Genomic DNA, 17,832 nt, shown 5'->3' on the forward strand with positions numbered 1-17,832 from the left:
AAAATTAAAACTTTGATGTATGCTTATTTTATATACGTAGGAGAGTCCTGGTTAGATCCCTTTAAAAAAAAAACTTATCTTTTGTCACTAGATTTGATCCCTATATCCAAACTTAAACCTCTCCAACATGGACTACACCATTTTGATGTGAACCTTCACTCTGGCATCTTAATCCCTTATCCTCATTTTGACACCACTGCTCTCTCTCCCAACTTCATCTGATCCCCATCCCTGGCTTTCTTCCAAATTCTGACCCCACCTCTGCCCTCCTTAATCCTTAATCCTGCCCCCTCCACCCCCTAGGATTAATTCATGGCCCCACCCAGTCACAGTTCCAAGAGACACCTACTCATTCCCAAAACACCACCTCTTCCTCCTTCCTCTTCCCCATCATCCTGGCCCCCAGAGCTTTCCGATTCCTGCTTCTCCCTCTCCACCTACATCCCATGGACTCCCTCACCCCAACTGGCCCTGCTCCTTAAAGGCCATTTACCCAAACAAAATATTGCTCTTCCAGGCCCCATCCAAGTCCAGTACAGTTGGCTTTCTAAGCCACCTATCTGAAGATTCCCTTCTGGTGGCTGAAGGTTTTGGGGGTGGGAATAGGGGTGGGGGTGGGGGGAGGCCAATGGTGGAATTTAGGCATCTCTGTGTTGGTGCTGGAGATGAAGCTGGGAACTGGAATTTGGATGTGTTGGGTTTGAGGCCCGGATAAACTTGAGATAAGGCTGTTGATGGGGTTGTGTTTGGGGGATAGGCTGACTGTAAGGGGTATGGTTAAAATTAGGGAGATAGGAATAGGGTGGAAAATGGCCATCTGGAAGCTGATGGATGTAAAGATGTGCACAGGGGTTGGAGAGATTAGAAAGCGGGATGGAAAATGGATTGGTGTTAGGGAGGGCCATGGGGATTTAGAGTGGGTTTGAGGAAGGAAATAGCTTTCCCCTTCCCTCTAAGTGAGTCCTGCTGCCTCCAAGTTCACAGTGGGTTCAAATGGGGCCTGGGTGGGGCCAGATCTGGGTCCCAGCTCGTCCTGGAGCTCCGCCCCAAGCGGAAGGGCCAAACCCAGGCTGGGGGGTGCCAGGCAGCAGCCTACTGAGCCTTTGGGGGTGGAGAGGGGGAGGCCAGCAACAGGGAAATGCTGAGGGCGCTGGGGGAGGGAATTCAGGGGTTAAAAAGCCATGGGTCCAGGCTGAAGTTGGAAGCGGCTGGCGGCGAAGTTCTGCACCCGGGCCTCTCACAGAGGTAGGGTCCGCCTGGGGCAGGGGCGGGAGCATCAGAGGGGAGGAGTGGGGAGAGGAGGAAGATGTGAGCTGGGAAAGGAAAAGAGGGAGAACAGCTGAGTCAGGGAGATGGGGCGGGAAGCCAGGGGTTCAGTTACAGAGGTACAGATCTGCAGAGCAGGGGAGGGTGAAGCACGCTGAAAGATAAGCTGCTTGAGGCCAGGTGCCCGGGACGACCCTGAGAGGGGAGCAAGGGGTCAGAGAGCGGCGGGAGCGGGTACTGAGGCCCCCAGCTCGCTGGAGGGCACGGATGCACGCTGTGCACGCCCCCCTGCCCCTCTAGCCTCCTTACTGGGCTCCCCACCGAGGATGGAATTTGGGACGGGGGTGCAGATTCCAGGCCCAAGGCTCTTAATGAAGGAGAGATTTTAGACTGGAAAGTGCAGGCGCACAGGTGGGGAGGAGGGACGGCCAGAGACGGGGGTTCGAGCCAGCCCTTAACACCTCCCCCACAACTTCTCAGGCGCCGCCCGCCCTGCTCCCCACCCCGGAGCCGCCATGTGGCCCCTGGCCGCTGTGATCGCCTTCCTGACGGTGGCCTTGTCAGGCGGTAAGAATGCGCGGGGGTGGAGGCGGGGTGGCCACCGGAACAATGGTAGGAGGGGTCAGGGCAGGAGGAGGGGGCGTGGGAGCCCTGAGCCCCGCCCACCGCCCACTCGAGGCCGGGTCCCGCAGGGACAGCCCTGAGAGCTTCCTGCCTGTCCCTGCGTGACCTGGTTTCTGGGCCGGGGCTAGCCCACTCTCCCCACCGACGCCAGACCCCTCCCTGGGGCGTCCCCGCTCTGGTGAGCCCGCTCCTATTTATAAGTTTTCTGGATGTTCCTCACCAGCTCCTTCTCTGATTGCCCTACTCTGCGGTGGAAAGCTCACCCCCACCTGCAGCCCCTGCCCCCGCAGCAGCCTCCTCCCCTCTCAGGCAGGGCAATCGTGAGAGTTGGGTTCAGATCCTGACGCTGCCGCTTTGAGCAAGTAATTTAGTTTCTTGGTGTTTTTTAATCTGTAAAATGAGAACATCTAAGTCCCTACTAGGAAAGGTTGTTGTGAATGCTAGAATGAGCTAATGCGTGGCAGATGGAAGGGGCTGAAAAGTTAGTCATTACTTTAGTAGTGTTCACTCTTCATTATCAGCTTCTTCCAGAGCCTTCTAGTTTGTTCTTCCTTTAATTCTTGGGGTGACCCCCAAACCTGATTCTACCCTGAGTCGGTCCCCAAAGATTCCTCATGTTTAAGGCGAATTTGCAGGCCGATCCTCAGGCATCATCGTCTGTCCACCCATCCGTCCTTCCGTCCATCCATTCATCCATAGCCATTCATCTAACCAACAAGCTGTTGAGCACTAGGCGCTGTTCTGGGTGCTGTGCAAGCAGACACGGTTCCTGCTATTATAGCATCCAGAGCCTAGCGGGGAAGGATGCAGGCATTACTCAAACAATTACTCAAATAATTAGTTAATAATTAGTTAGGACCGTGACAGGAGGTGATGGCTTCAAGGGGCCAAGCCAGGAGCCTTGAGATGGAATGGCAGCTGCTGGCTTGGAAAGCCACCCAAAGGTCTGGACCCCTGAGCCGAGACCTGAGGAGGGAGGAGTCCTCAGGCACCCGGCACCACCCTTGGCCTGAAGGTGGGGTGGTTTCTCTCCTTTGGTGCCACTCCCAGGACTCGTGCCCTTGTCCTAAGCCCCTCCTGGGTACCACGCCCTGGGCTAGGAGCTCCACATGCATCATCTTGTGGAGCCCTCAGCAGCCTTATGAGGTAGGAACACTATAATTACTCCAGTTTCACAGCTAAAACCCTGGGACTCTGAGACAGCAGGTCCTGCCCCAAAGACACCTGTGGCGCCTGAGTCAGTATCCGGATGCACATTGGCTGCCCTGTCCCCAGCATCCGGGACTTGAGGTTCTGGCAAAGCATATTCATCATTTCAGATCTGATGGTCCGCTTAGAGTCACCTCTTTTTTTTTTTTTTTAACTTTTTTAAACTTTTTTTTTTTTTCAACGTTTATTTATTTTTGGGACAGAGAGAGACAGAGCATGAACGGGGGAGGGGCAGAGAGAGAGGGAGACACAGAATCGGAAGCAGGCTCCAGGCTCTGAGCCATCAGCCCAGAGCCTGACGCGGGGCTCGAACTCACGGAGCGCGAGATCGTGACCTGGCTGAAGTCGGACGCTTAACCGACTGCGCCACCCAGGCGCCCCAAACTTTTTTTTAACTTATATCATTGTCCCAAATGGAAAAGAGCACCCTTTGCTATAAATAAAAGGTAAGAGGAAAACATAAATCCTGCACAACGTAACGACAAAAACAATGTATTTATTGGGTTGGACCATCTGGCATTGCCGGTAGTGGGCCTTTTTTGACCTTTCCCCAAACAACAATGGCAGGTAAATTTTAGGTTGCCGGCTAAAGGCTTCTGTTTCTTCCAGGTTTTAAAAAGTGAGCTCAGCGAGGATTAGAGAGGTGTTAAAAGCATATCAGTCCCATCATGGAGCTCCATTTCTGCTTGGCAAAATGAGGACTGGAAGAGAACTGGACAGTGACTCAGTTTCTGAGGCTGCCATTTGATGTCACTTACACCTCATCTCTGTACCACCTAAATGACCTGTGTCCACCAAGACTCCTGTCCCCAATTTTGAGAACCACTGAGCTAATCCCGTGGCTTATGTAGGTGGGGAAGCTGGCCCAGGGAGGAGAAGAGCCTACTGGCCACAGAGCTGGGGACCTCCTAATAATTTTTTTTTAATGTTTATTTATTTATTATTTTTTTTTTTTTGAGAGAGAGAGAACATGAGCTGGGGAGGGGCCGTGAGAGAGAGAGAGAGAGAGCGAGAAGGAGACACAGAGTATGAGGCAAGCTCCAGGCTCTGAGCTCTCACTCAGTACAGAGGCCGACACAGGGCTGGAACTCACGAACCGCAAGATCATGACCTGAGCTGAAGTCGGACGCTTAACTGACTGAGCCATCCAGGCCCCCCGCTAATAATTTTTTTTAATGTTTATTTTTGAGAGAGAGACAGCATGAGCTGGGGAGGGCAGAGAGAGAGACACAGAAACTGAAGCAGGCTCCGGGCTCTGAGCTGTCCACCCAGAGCCCAATGCAGGGCTCACACTCATTAACCATGAGATCATGATCTGAGCCGAAATCAAGAGTTGGATGCTTAGCTGACGGAGCCACCCAGACACCCCTATAGCTAATAATTAATAACAGTCCCCACTTACTGAGCACTTGCTCTATGCCAGGTGCCGTGCCCCATGAGAAAGCTAAGCCTGGCAACTGGTAGGGCATCACCCAGCCAGAAAGTGGCACATTTAGGATGGGACTTTCCCATTGTTGATTGCTATGTCTCCAATGCTGGGCACAGTGCCTAGCACACAACACTTATTAACTGAACACCTACTATGTGCCAGACACTGTGCTTGGTCCTGGGGATATAGCTCTGAATAAAGCAGTTAAGGTGCCTGTTATCAATGGACCTTATAGTCAAATTGCAGAGATTAAAAAAAAAAAAAACCACATAAATGTAAACAAATAGAGAAATGAATAGTGATCATGGCTCTGATGGGAATCAACTGGGTGAATGTAATAGGGTGTGACTGGGGGGCTAGGAGGGGCAATATTAGACCAGGTGGCCAGGAATCTGGGATGGCCTCCGAGGAGGTAATGTTTGAACTGAACTGAGCTCTCAGAGTCAAGAAGGACACAGACATGTAGCCTGTAGATTCTGAGTGCCATCAAGTAGAATATTTCATATATGTGATGTCCTATATATGCCGTGTCCACTATGGTAGACACTGGCCATGTGGGGCTCTTGAGCATTTCAACTGTAACAGGTGTGGTTGAAGAACTGAATGTATTTCATTTTAATGAATCTAAATGTAAATATCCACACGTGGCTAGCAGCTACCATATTGAACAGCACAGGTCTAGAGAAAGAACTGTCCAGAATGAAGCAGCAGCAAGTTCAGAGGGTATTGTGTGTCTGGAGAATGGGTCCACAAGTCTGGAACAGAGTGTGTGAAGAGGAAAGATGGGAGATGGGGCCAAAGAGGCTGGTGAGAGTCAGATGATACAGAGTCCTGCAAACTTTGAATTTGAAAGTGGTTAGGCTAGGGTTTTATTTAATGTCATAGAGGCACCTGGTAAATACGTGTTGAAAGGATGGATGGATGGATGGATGGGTACATACTTACTGCCTAGGTAGATCTATAGGTCAGTCTCCATGGTGGGATGGGAAGACGCAGGTGGGGAGAAAGTCAGGCTTGTTCCATGAACTCTGTGAGCCCCCAGTGGAGTTAGCACTTATACAGAAAAGGACATCATCACCTCTTTGCCCTGACTCCTCTCCACTCCATGGAAGCTGGCAACTCCCAGAGGCCAACAAATGAATCATCAATTCCTGGTCACCCAGAGCAAAATTCTGACCCTCTCCCCAAGCCCAAGGCCTCCTTGTCCCCCTGGACCCCAACTCCCTAACACTTTCTCTTCTTCACCAGGTATCTCTCAGGAGTATCCCAAGATTCTCAACGGCACTAATGGGACCAGCGGGTTTCTCCCGGGGGGCTACACCTGCCGCCCCCACTCTCAGCCCTGGCAGGCAGCCCTACTGGTGCAAAAGCGGCTGCTCTGTGGGGGAGTCCTTGTCGACCCCAAATGGGTCCTCACTGCAGCACACTGTCTGAAGGAGTATGTGGGGGTCAGGGGCGCATGAGGGTAGGGATGAGAACAGGACTGGGGTGGTGAGGGGGTGGGTGGATGTGGATCGAGGATGAGGTCAGAGTTAGGGTTGGGGTTTGGGACTGGAAATGAAGTCCAGAAAGAGGATTTGAATGGGACTGGAGTTGAGGATGTGGAAGGAGATGTTTGGAGAGGAGGAAGGTGGTGGAGACGGGCTTAACCTCTCTAATCACCCCCTTCCTGCACCCACAGAGGGTACAGAGTTTACCTGGGCAAGCATGCCCTGGGGCGTGTGGAGGCCGGAGAGCAGGTGAGGGAGGTAGTCCGCTCTATCCCCCACCCTCAATACCAGATCAGCCCCACCCACCTGAAGCATGACCACGACATCATGCTTCTGGAGCTGCATTCACCGGTCCAGCTCACGAACCACATCCGTGTTGTGCCCCTCTCCCAAGACTGCCTCCCTGCTGGCACCTGCTGTCGGGTGTCTGGCTGGGGCACCACCACCAGCCCCCAGGGTATGCACCCTCAACAGGTGGCCTGACGTGTCAGTGGCTGGGTAAACTGGGGCAGAAAAGGGAGGGAAGGTTGGAGGAGGATTCCTTTATATATAGAAATAATACATGTATAGTAATATGATATATAAAACAATACATGTATAGTAATATGATATATAATATATGTTATATATCCTTTATATGAATACATATACATTTATAAATAAGTTAACATGTTATATATATCTCCTTTATACAAATGTCCATTTATAAATATAAAGTTATATGTTACATATGTCATAGATTATATAGTTATATATCCTTATATAAATATATATACATTTATAAATATGTATAAAGTTATGTTACATATCCTTTATATAAATATACATGAAGTTATATATTTTATAGAATGTTACAGATCAGATATATAAACTTCTATATCCTTTATATAAATATATAAATTAATAAAAACATAGATATTGTAATATGTGCTATATATTATAGGTATGATATATTTATATAAATACAACATATTACATGTTTGTATCCAAATATGAAAATTATCATGTAGGTTGATTTTTTTTAGATCATAAGTTCTATATTTATGTATTTATTTAAATACATTTACATATAAACTATGTATTAGACAAATTATACCTAAATATATTTAAATAAATTGTCACTTAATGCGTTTGATATATTGGCAGGTATGTACTTGTTAAATGTAAGGACGTGTAGGTGTATCCTTTGTGTTTAAGTTACATGTGCATGAATATTAAACTGATCTTCATAGCATCAAGGGCCCTTTGCATCTCCTTAGCGGTGCCCTGGCTTCTTCCCCGTCTCCTTTCCCTCTTTCTCCCTGATCTGTCATCTTTCTCCACACGGCTTTCTGTCCCCTTGTTTCCTCACCCCCAATCTTCTGTCTCTCACCACATGTCACTATCCCTCTTCTCCTCTCCCTTTTATGTCTCTTCCCACTTTCCTGCATTCTCGAATCTTCCCCTCTTGTTGGCCGCCACCTCCCCTGCCCCATTTCTCTCCACACCTGTCTCCTCCATCCCCTACCCCAGATACATATCCCATCTGTTCCCCATCTTCCTCTTTGCATCCATTTTCTACCGACTCTCCTGTTTAACTCCCACCCTGTAGCCTGGCTGAGACAGACATCCTTAGACCTTCCTCTCTCTCCTTCCCAGTGAGTTACCCCCCAACCTTACAATGTGCCAACATCCAGCTTCGCTCAGATGAGGAGTGTCATCAGGTCTACCCGGGGAAGATCACACCCAACATGCTGTGTGCCGGCACAGAAGAGGGTGGCAAGGACTCCTGTGAGGTGAGAACGGCATGGGGCAAGGGGGCGGGGAGGTTGCCATGGGCCAAGATGGGAAGCCAGAATGAAGGCAGGGACAGCTTCGGGGGGTAGAGCTTCATTTTAGCCTTGGGGGAACCGGTGTTTTAAGAGGACATGTCCCCTAGCATAGAGGGTCGAGATAAAAAGAGAAGTACCCGTGACTGGAGACTATAATTCATCTTAAGCCTCGGCTTTGACTGGCATTGGCTGCCCAGATCCCTGTGTTGAGATGCATAAAGGTTGGTGTTGTTTCAGTTGCGAGAGAAACCCAACTCAAACCAGCTTAAAAGCAAGACACACTGGCTTTTGTAACCGCAAAGTCCAGGGGTGTCTTGCTTCAGGTACGGATGGATCCAGGTGCACAAATAATGTGTTTAAAATGCTGTCTCTTTTCATTTCAGCTCTTCTCTCTTCTGTTCTTGTCTTCATCCTCAGTTAAGCTTTTCCCAGCAGCTTTGGGCTCACATCTCACCCTCCTAAGCAACTCGATCAGAAAAAGTTTTCCAAGTGTTTACCTAAACATCCTTTTTTTAAAATTTTTTTTTCCAACGTTTATTTATTTTTGGGACAGAGAGAGACAGAGCATGAACAGGGGAGGGGCAGAGAGAGAGGAAGACACAGAATCGGAAACAGGCTCCAGGCTCTGAGCCATCAGCCCAGAGCCCGACGCGGGGCTCGAACTCACGGACCGCGAGATCGTGACCTGGCTGAAGTCGGACGCTTAACCGACTGCGCCACCCAGGCGCCCCTAAACATCCTTTTTTTAAATGTTTATCTATTTTTGAGAGAGAAACAGAGCATGAGTGGGGGAGGGTCAGAGAGAGAGGGAGACACAGAATCCAAAGCGGGCTCCAGGCTCCAAGCTGCCAGCACAGAGCCCGACGTGGGGCTCGAACCCACAAACCATGAGATCATGATCTGAGCCGAAGTCAGACGTTTAACTGACTGAGCCACCCCGGCGCCCCTGTTTACATAAACGTCTTGACCATGATTCTCACTAGGCTGACTTAAGTCATGTGTCCTGAGCCTTCACTCTGACCAGAGCCGTGGGATTCTCTGATGGACCGAGTCTGTTACGTGACTGACTGTGTGGGCCAGGGAGGGGCTGTTCCCCAAAAGAGAAAATCAGGGGGCAGTTATCAAAATGGGAGGAAATGGGTACTACCTGGGCAAAAACCTCCACTGAGCACAAAAAAGCAAAACTTACATCCGGTAGAGGAGGCTTCTGAGATTGAGTTTTGGTTTAGTGGGAAAGATGGCGTGTGCCTTGAGTGATCAATGAGGAGTGTCTTGGGTCCAGTAGGGAGAAGTGAGAGTACACGCTCTACATAACCATACCCAGATGTGGGTGAGTTTGCCCAATAGTGAGATGGCACCAAGGAGCCATAAAGCCACAGCAGGGTTGGGGGGCAGCACGGTGTGTGGGGGGGCACAAGGTGGGGTTGGTAGCAGAGAACCAAGGATGGGTTTTGAGGTAAGGTGTAACCACCCTAACAAGACTGAAGAGCAGAGAAAAATGTGGAGAGAGAAGTCTCTCTCTTGTTCTTGGTCTCAGGGTCCATCTAGCTCCACCTTTCTCTGTGTGTCTCTTTTGCTGTCACTCGCCTCTCTGTTTGTCTTCTCGTCTTCCTGTTTCTCTCTAGCCCTGTCTGTGTCCTGTCTCTCGTTATCTCTGCTCTGTGTGTGTGTCCATCTTTCACTCTCTCTCATATGTCCCCACCTGTGCCTTTGTTTGCCTCCACCAAGTACCCCCCTTCTCTCTCTTCCCCCCCTCAGGGCGACTCCGGGGGCCCCCTGATCTGTAATGGAACACTCCATGGCATCATCTCCTGGGGAGACTTCCCATGCGGGCAGCCCAACCGGCCTGGTGTCTATACTCGAGTCTCTCAATATGTTGTGTGGATCCGAGAAACGATTCAAAAACACAGAACCCAAGAGTGGAAACGGACGAAGGGGAAGGGCCCACAGTAAAAGCCGGGTTGGCTCACCTGCCTCCTTCCTCCCTCCCTCCCTCCCTGCCTCTGCACCCTCCTCACTCCATTGGCCCAGCCCTTCTCTGCCCCTCCCAAAGTTCCACTTGAACCAGTGATCTGTATTCTCAGAACCTCTGATCCCGGCCGACATTTCGTGTTTCAGAAGCATTCAGTCACTTCCGATATCATGGTCTCCCACATACTGCATCCTGAAATACCTCAGTACCCTCAGCATCCCAACCCAATGTTCCAGGACTCCCACTGTTTCAACAGAATCCCAGATAGCCATCTGAATGTTCTGTCTGTGGAATACCCTTAACTACATTCATTGACTCATCTCAACAATACTCTATGTCCCATGAATGGAACTTCCTTGATATCGTGCCAAACCCCTTCACGTATTTCCTGACTACCAACATTCTAGACACTTCTGTGTTTGGTGCCCAAGAAGGTTCTAGACTCCTGCGACATTTCATCTTGAAAATATTCTCTTGGGGCACCTGGGTGGCTCAGTCAGTCAAGTGCCCCACTTTGGCTCAGGTCACGATCTCACGGTCCGTGGGTTCGAACCCCGCGTGGGGCTCTGTGCTGACAGCCTGGAGCCTGGAAGCTGCTTCGGATTCTGTGTCTCCCTCTCTCTGCCCCTCCCCTGCTTGCACTCTGTCTCTCTCTCTCCCTCAAAAATAAACATTTTTTTTAAAAAAATTTAAAAAAAGAAAATATTCTCTTGGACTCAGAATCTTCTGCCCCAACAATTTTCTAGGCACATCTGAATGATTAATCATAGCACAGCTAATATTGGATCCTCATAATGATTCGTTCTCACCTAGTTTTGGGTCTCCCAAATGTCCCATCCCTACCTACACCCCATATTTTGCCAGTATCCCCTGTCTCTGAATCCCCTTGCTCACGAAAGATCAACAGCACACTAGACTAGAGTTTTGGGGTTCAGGGCCCTGAGGGGCTTCCACACCTGGACCCTGTTTTCTGCCAGGTATCGTCCTTTCATCTCCCCCACAAGCATCTTCACCCTCAGTGACCCCAATACGCAGTGGTTAAATGCCCAAGTCACCGAGTCCCTGATTTGAGCAAGTCTTGAAACTCACTGCCTCTCTGTTCTTTTGTCTGTAAATGGGGCTTCTCATTTTTCCTCCTAGCATTGTTATTATAAATTTCAAGCACTTCCACTATGATTCTTTGCCTGGTTCCCTATCAAATATCACCTTAGGGTGTCAACAACCCCCAGATTTGCAGGGTCCAAAAACTGTTGCATTTGGGGCTCCTGGCCGGCTCCAGTTAGCAGAGCATGTGACTCTTAATCTCAGGGTCCTGAGTTCAAGCCCCACATTGGGTGTCGAGCTTACTTAAAACAGCAGCAACGACAGAAAGTGTTGCATTCGGGGACTTTTTTCAGCATTTATCCAGTGCTGACCATGTGCAGGCATTCTCTTGGGTGTTGGTAAATACAGCTTTATTTAACAAATACTGGTACTTCTCAGAAGCCAGGCACTGTTGCAGACATAGCTGATAAAGCAGTGAATTAGGTAAAACTTCTGCCCTGTAGAGCTTGCATTCTTTGCAGAGAGACTAAATAAATAAGGAGATAGACGGACAAGTGGCAATGTAAACCATGGCAAAAATGAAGCAGAGATGGGGCGCTTGGGTGGCTCAGTTGGTTGAGCGTCCGACTTCGGCTCAAGTCACGATCTCGCGGTATGTGAGTTCGAGCCCCGCGTCGGGCTCTGTGCTGACTGCTCTGTCTCTCTCTCTCTCTCTGTCAAAAATAAATAAACATTAAAACAATATTAAAAAAAACAATGAAAGGATGGAAAGAGAGAACCAGGTGCATATCTGGGCAGCAGCGCCCCATGCAAAGACAGCAAGTGCAAAGACCCTGAGGCAGGAGCTGGCCAGATGCATCTGAAGATTGGGAAGATAGTGAAGAGGTTGGTGTGGAAGTGACTGCCCTTCAATAGCTTAGGCGGGAGGTGATGTTCTCAGGGGAGTTATGGGGTCAGATTCTGGATATGCTTGAAGAGATTGTTGGACAGTGCCTGTTGACATCAGACGAAGGGTGTGAGAGAAAAGACCGAGAAGGACAACCTCAACGCTTTGGCTTGAGCAACCATTTACTAAATGGAACTGCCATTTACTAAAATTGGGGAAACTCTGGGAGGGATAGATTTGCAGGGAAATACTGGGAATTTTTGTTTTGAACTGTTTATTAGGCACCAAAGTGGCAATAAACTCCGCCCTCAAGGGGATTTACTGAAAATTAACCAATACACTAAACTAAGTAACTGCAAATTGTGATGACTTCTATGTGATAATAAATGTAATCCGTGAAGGATCTAAACGGAGTTTTGTGTTAGAGAATTAGAGGGGAAGCTGTTTTCCACAGGTAGTCAGGAAGCACTTCCTGGAGGAGGCGGCATTGACTAAAGACCCCAAAGGTTAGAGGAAGCCGCTTTTGCAAAGAACACTGCTAATATCTCTGAAAGAGGGAGTCATCATATTTCAGAGTCCACCGTCCCTGGTTCCTACAGGGGAGCCTACGGGTTAGAGTTTAAAAGCACACAGGGTGGGGGCACCTGGCTGGCTCAGTCAGTGGATCATGTGACTCTTGATCTTGGGGTCGTGGGTTCAAGCCCCGTATTGGGTGTAGAGACTGCTTAAAAATAAACATAAATAAAAGCAAGGAGGGTAGAGTCTGAAGGACCTGGTTTTGGATGGAAGAATCTTTATCTTTTGGGAGGCTCTGTTTCCTCATCTGGTACTAACAGGACCTACTGCTCAGCGTTGTTAGAAGGAAGACCGGCATTTAAAGTCTGCACCCGGGGGGCGCCTGGGTGGCGCAGTCGGTTAAGCGTCCGACTTCAGCCAGGTCACGATCTCGCGGTCCGGGAGTTCGAGCCCCGCGTCAGGCTCTGGGCTCATGGCTCAGAGCCTGGAGCCTGTTTCCGATTCTGTGTCTCCCTCTCTCTCTGCCCCTCCCCCGTTCATGCTCTGTCTCTCTCTGTCCCAAAAATAAATAAACGTTGAAAAAAAAAAAATTTTAAAGTCTGCACCCGGAAACTTCTCAATCAGTGGAGAAGCAACATGATGCGATAGCTAAGAAGGTAGTTTCTGAGGCCAGGCTGCCCGGGTGTGACTTCCAGCTCTGCCACTTATTTAAAAGAATTTTTTTTAACGTTTATTTATTTTTGAGAGAGACAGAGACAGAGTGCGAGCAGAGAGAGAGGGAGACACGGAATCCGAAGCAGGATCATGACCTGAGCCGAAGTCGGCTGCTTAACCGACTGAGCCACCCAGGCGCCCCGGATTAGGAATCTTTAAAGTGAAGTAACCCATCTACTGGCAGGGATGCAGACACAATGGAACCCAGGTGCACAGCTGGGACCCTGGGACCCAACAGTTCCACGCCTGACGTCTATCCTAGGGCACTGATCATGCAGGTCACAAAGAGGCAAGTATGGAAGGGTCTGTCAATCACTTACTTGTTGTGCTGCAAAATTAGAGGAAAACTGGGCACCCACTAATGAGGGTGGGGGTGGGTGTTAGGATGCGGTGGAGAGCACCATGGAGGACCACACAGCACTTACAAGCAACAGGCTAGAGGCACACATGAATGGGATCTCAAAGGTGCGGTGCTACCAACGTCAATGGTTAAAAAGACTGACACTATTAAGCAGTGGCAAAGGTGTGGGGCTCTGGAACACTTACGCGCTGCTGATGGCAATGCAGAGCGGTACAACCACTTTAGAAAACATTTGGCAATTTCCTTCAGAATCCAACACACATCGTACGATCTTACAGTGCCACTCCTAGGTGTCTGCCGAAGAGAAAGGAAAACATGCCCACACAAATGATGTGGACGTGAATGTGTGCAGCAACAATATTTGGGATAGCCAGAAGCTGGAAGCAAACCCAGATATGTAACGACTTGCAAATGGATGAAAGCAATGGATGAACTATTGAGAGAAAAATGCAAAAGCGTGGGTGATTCTGAAATGCTATTATGCTAGCGAGAGAAGCTAAACATTTACATGATATTCTAAAAAGGCAAAACTCTAGGCAGAATGGAGATCAGTGGTAGCCTGGGGCAGAGGGAAGGAGGGAGAGCTTTGGCAGAAAGAGTGCAGGGCAGTTTAAGAATGGGTGGCTGGAAGGTGGGAGGTACTTGTTTTAGGTTTTGATTTATGGTGGAGGTTACAGGATTGTATCCAGTTTCCAAACTTCATCAAATCGAACACCTAAAATGAATGGGTTTTAATTTATGTAAGTGATACCTTCTTTAAGAATGAAAGAAGCATAGTTAGGGCACGTGGGTGGCTCCCTCAGTTAAGCGCCGATTTCGGCTCAGGTCACGATCTCGCGGTCCGTGAGTTCGAGCCCCGCGTCGGGCTCTGTGCTGACGGCTCAGAGCCTGGAGCCTGCTTCGGATTCTGTGTCTCCCTCTTTCCCTGCCCCTCCCCCACTTGTGCTCTGTTTCTCTCTCTTTCTGTCAAAAATAAACATTACGTGGGGCGCCTGGGTGGCGCAGTCGGTTAAGCGTCCAACTTCAGCCAGGTCACGATCTCGCGGTCCGTGAGTTCGAGCCCCGCGTCAGGCTCTGGGCTGATGGCTCAGAGCCTGGAGCCTGTTTCCGATTCTGTGTCTTCCTCTCTCTCTGCCCCTCCCCCGTTCATGCTCTGTCCCTCTCTGTCCCAAATAAATAAATAAACGTTGAAAAAAAATTTTTAAAAGCTATTCGAGGGTGCCTGGGTGGCTCAGTCAGCTGAGCATCCGACTTTGGCTCAGGTCATGATCTCATGGTTCGTGGGTTCGAGCCCTGTATCAGGCTCTGCGATGACAGCTTGGAGTCTGGAGCCTGCTTGGGATTCTGTGTGTGTGTGTGTGTGTGTGTCTGCCCCTCCCCCACTTGTGACTTCTCTCTCTCTCTCTGGCTCTCTCTCTCTCTCAAAAATAAATAAAGACGTTTAAAAAAAGCTATGCGATAATAAATGCAATAGCAGAAGGCACACATTAATAAAGGTAGCAAAGGATACACAAGAGCAAAAGATAGTAGCAGTAGATACACAACAAATAAAAACAATAGCGAAGGATATACTGTAACAAAGCTAATAGCAGATACACAAGGGTAAGGACAAGAGCAGAAGGGGAGGGAGACAGGGAATAAGCCAGTAAGGAAAACAAAAGAGGGACTTGGACAGATCACTCACAGCATTGTGCCACCAACGGATTCAAGTCTCCCCACCTGAGGCTTTAGAACTATCTAAATATATTAATGGCTTTTTTGAATGTTCCTTTATTTATTTTTGAGAGAGAAAGAAAGAGGGAGCATACCAACCAGGCTCTGCACGGTCAGCCCAGAGCCCGATGCGGGGCTCGAACCCATGAACCGTGAGATCATGACCTGAGCCAAAACCAAGAGCTGGACGCTTAACTGACCGAGCTACCCAGGCGTCCCTATTAATACATTTAAACAAACAAACAAACAAACAAACAAACCCACTTACTTCACAGGGCTCTTGGGAGGATTAATTGCATTAATACATGAAGAGCCCTCAGAACACCTGGCACAAAGCAAGTGTTTACTAAGTGGTGCCCTCATTAGCATTATCCTTGCTCTCATTGACAAAATTGTTATGACAATTTGTCTCCAAGGCCCCAGAGCCAAAGCAGCCTTCTTGGGTGACAGCTGGGGATTTGGGAGAATGGGAGGTGGCCACCCAAATCCTTCCTGTGGAACAGAAAATAATGACATACCTGAGCTGGAGATTCTGACTGCCAGCAATACCTTAATTCAGTTGGCCAGCCAGGTGGCCAGGTTTCTCAGGCATCCCTCCGCCCTCCTTCCCTCTCCAGGGATTTTGTGGCCACAAGCCCTCCTCTTCCTATTTTTGCTCAGGGGAATTGTAATAACAATGGGATCCTGTGCTGGAGGGATTTGGAAAGCTGGGGCTTGTGAGGGAGGGGCGTGGAAAAGACTAGAGGAGAAACCGACAGCCTTCTGACGGGAGGGAGGTCTATGCTTCCTACGCTTCCCCCGCCCCCGTCCCCGCACTGACCTGGGGCACATCAAGACTTCTTTTTCTCCTCCCGAGGCCCCAGGAAGGGAGATGTCAGCTCTTGAACTAGACCTAGGCTAAGAATTTCCCTAGTCTGAAGCGTCCTGGCCAAGCTTAGCCACTGCCCCACTAGGAGGCCTTTAATAAGGGATTACGTTGGGCTTCCTGCCTAATAGGGATATTGGTCTCCACACCCAATCCCAACGTGTGGGGGTGGGGTTCCCCAACACCACCAGGCAATTCTCCCACACCAATTCAACCTAATTTTTGATTTTTTAATGTTTTTATTTTTGAGAGACAGAGTATGAGCAGGGGAGGTGCAGAGAGAGAGGAGACACAATCTAAAGCAAGCTCCAGGCTCTGAGCTGCACAGAGCCCCACGCGGGGCTGGAACCCACCAACCATGAGATCATGACCTGAGCCGAAGTCGGACGCTTAACGGACTGAGCCACCCAGGAGCCGCACAATTCGATGTAATTACACTAACTACACTATCTACCTGGAGGTAACGTCGGACGGATCACAGAGGTTAAGGACTCAGTCCTACAAGACCCGCCCCCCTCCCCCACTACCGACCTTTCAGACGCCAGTTGAAAGTCCAAGTTGTTACCTGTGCTTCTGGCCAAGCTGCTATATAGATTGAAGGTTTCCACGACCTCCTCCTGGAGTTTGATCAATTTGCTAGAGCGGCTCACAGAACTCAGAGAAGCACTTTACTTGATTACTGGTTTACTGTGAAAGGATAAAACTCAGGAACAGCCGGTTGGAAGAAATACGTAGGACAAGATACGTGGGAAGGGCTGTGGAGCTTCCTTGCCCTCTCTGGGTGCGTCATTCTCTCCACACGGCTTCACCAATCTGGAAACCGTCCCAGCCCCATCTTTTTGGGTGTTTATGGAGGCTTCACTGCATAGGCCTGACTGGTTAACTCAATGTCCATTGGTGATTGATTCTACCTCCAGCCCCTCTCCCCTCCCATTTGTTGGCAGCTTCCAAAAGTCACCCATTCACATGACAAAAGACATCGTCATCTCTTTCCTTACTTAGGAATTACAGGAGTTTTAGGAACCCTGTGCCAGAAGGAGGCTAAGACCCAAAATATATTTCTTATCACCAATCACAGTATCAATGGAGGCAAAGGGCATATAAGCCCAAGCTTCCATTCTAAGGGGTCAATGTCAACGATAAGGCAAGAGAAGCAGACAGGCTGCGGGAGGGTGGAAAGGACGGGAGGCCCAGGTCAGGATTTTTGGAAGAGAGACAATGGAAGGATAAGGTAGCCCCCCCCCCACAGAAACGGGATGGACTCCCCCATCTGAAAGTTGGTCCGCATGTCAAGACTGACGATGTCACACGTGCATCAGAAGCGTCCAGCCTGCCTCCGTGGGGTGACCACAGTTGGTGCTGTGAACAGGAGTCTAGATGACCACCCCCACGGAGTCTCTCTCCTCGTGCTGTGCTGTCCTGTGCCTGCTGGTGAGTGTGCATTTTGAGCTGTGCTGCTTGGGATTTGCACCTGTTGTGGACTTAACCAACCCAAGTCAGGAGTTTCCATAGTTGGCATTCAGGAACAGAGGCGTGGGATGGGGGGCTTCCTTCAAGTGGCCCCGGGCTGGCACATCTGCACCCCGACCTGTCTGTGTGCTTCGCCCCAGCCAGGGCAGTGGGGGAGGGGTGCCTGAAAGTTCCAACCCAAGTTGTTGGTTCCCCTGGTAACCAGGCTGCATTTTCCTCCAACAGTCACCTAGGTAGCATAAATTCTGGTAGGGTTAAAAGTGTGTTATTATGGGAGTGCCTGGGTGGCTCAGTTTGGCTCAGGTCATGATCTCACAGTTGGTGAGTTCCAGCCCCGCGTGGGGCTCTGTGCTGCCGGCTCAGAGCCTGGAGCCTGCTTCAGATTCTGTGTCTCCCTCTCTCTCTCTGCTCCTCCCCCATTCACCCTCTGTCTCTCTCTCAAAAATAAATAAACATAAAGAA

The 17,832-nt window shown here is 49.6% G+C and overlaps 1 protein-coding gene across 3 annotated transcripts; it reads left to right on the forward strand.

Moving 5' to 3' along the window:
* The first annotated feature begins 1,781 nt into the window (after positions 1-1,781).
* Positions 1,782-9,782, forward strand: KLK13 (kallikrein related peptidase 13). 3 transcript variants are annotated; one of them, XM_047079318.1, is made up of 5 exons: positions 1,782-1,833; positions 5,777-5,966; positions 6,210-6,475; positions 7,657-7,793; positions 9,588-9,782. In XM_047079318.1, the coding sequence occupies exons 1-5, from the start codon at positions 1,782-1,784 to the stop codon at positions 9,780-9,782; spliced, it is 840 nt and encodes a 279-aa protein (XP_046935274.1). The 3 variants fall into 3 exon arrangements, with proteins under 3 accessions (XP_046935274.1, XP_046935275.1, XP_046935276.1); XM_047079319.1 differs by having other exon boundaries at positions 6,210-6,263; positions 7,661-7,793; XM_047079320.1 differs by lacking the exons at positions 5,777-5,966; positions 6,210-6,475.
* Positions 9,783-17,832: the final 8,050 nt, after the last annotated feature.

The sequence above is a fragment of the Lynx rufus genome, unplaced genomic scaffold (assembly GCF_022079265.1).
Source record: "Lynx rufus isolate CCGP_SWC_20201006 ecotype Redwood Valley unplaced genomic scaffold, mLynRuf1.p SCAF_16, whole genome shotgun sequence".
NCBI lineage: Eukaryota > Metazoa > Chordata > Mammalia > Carnivora > Felidae > Lynx > Lynx rufus.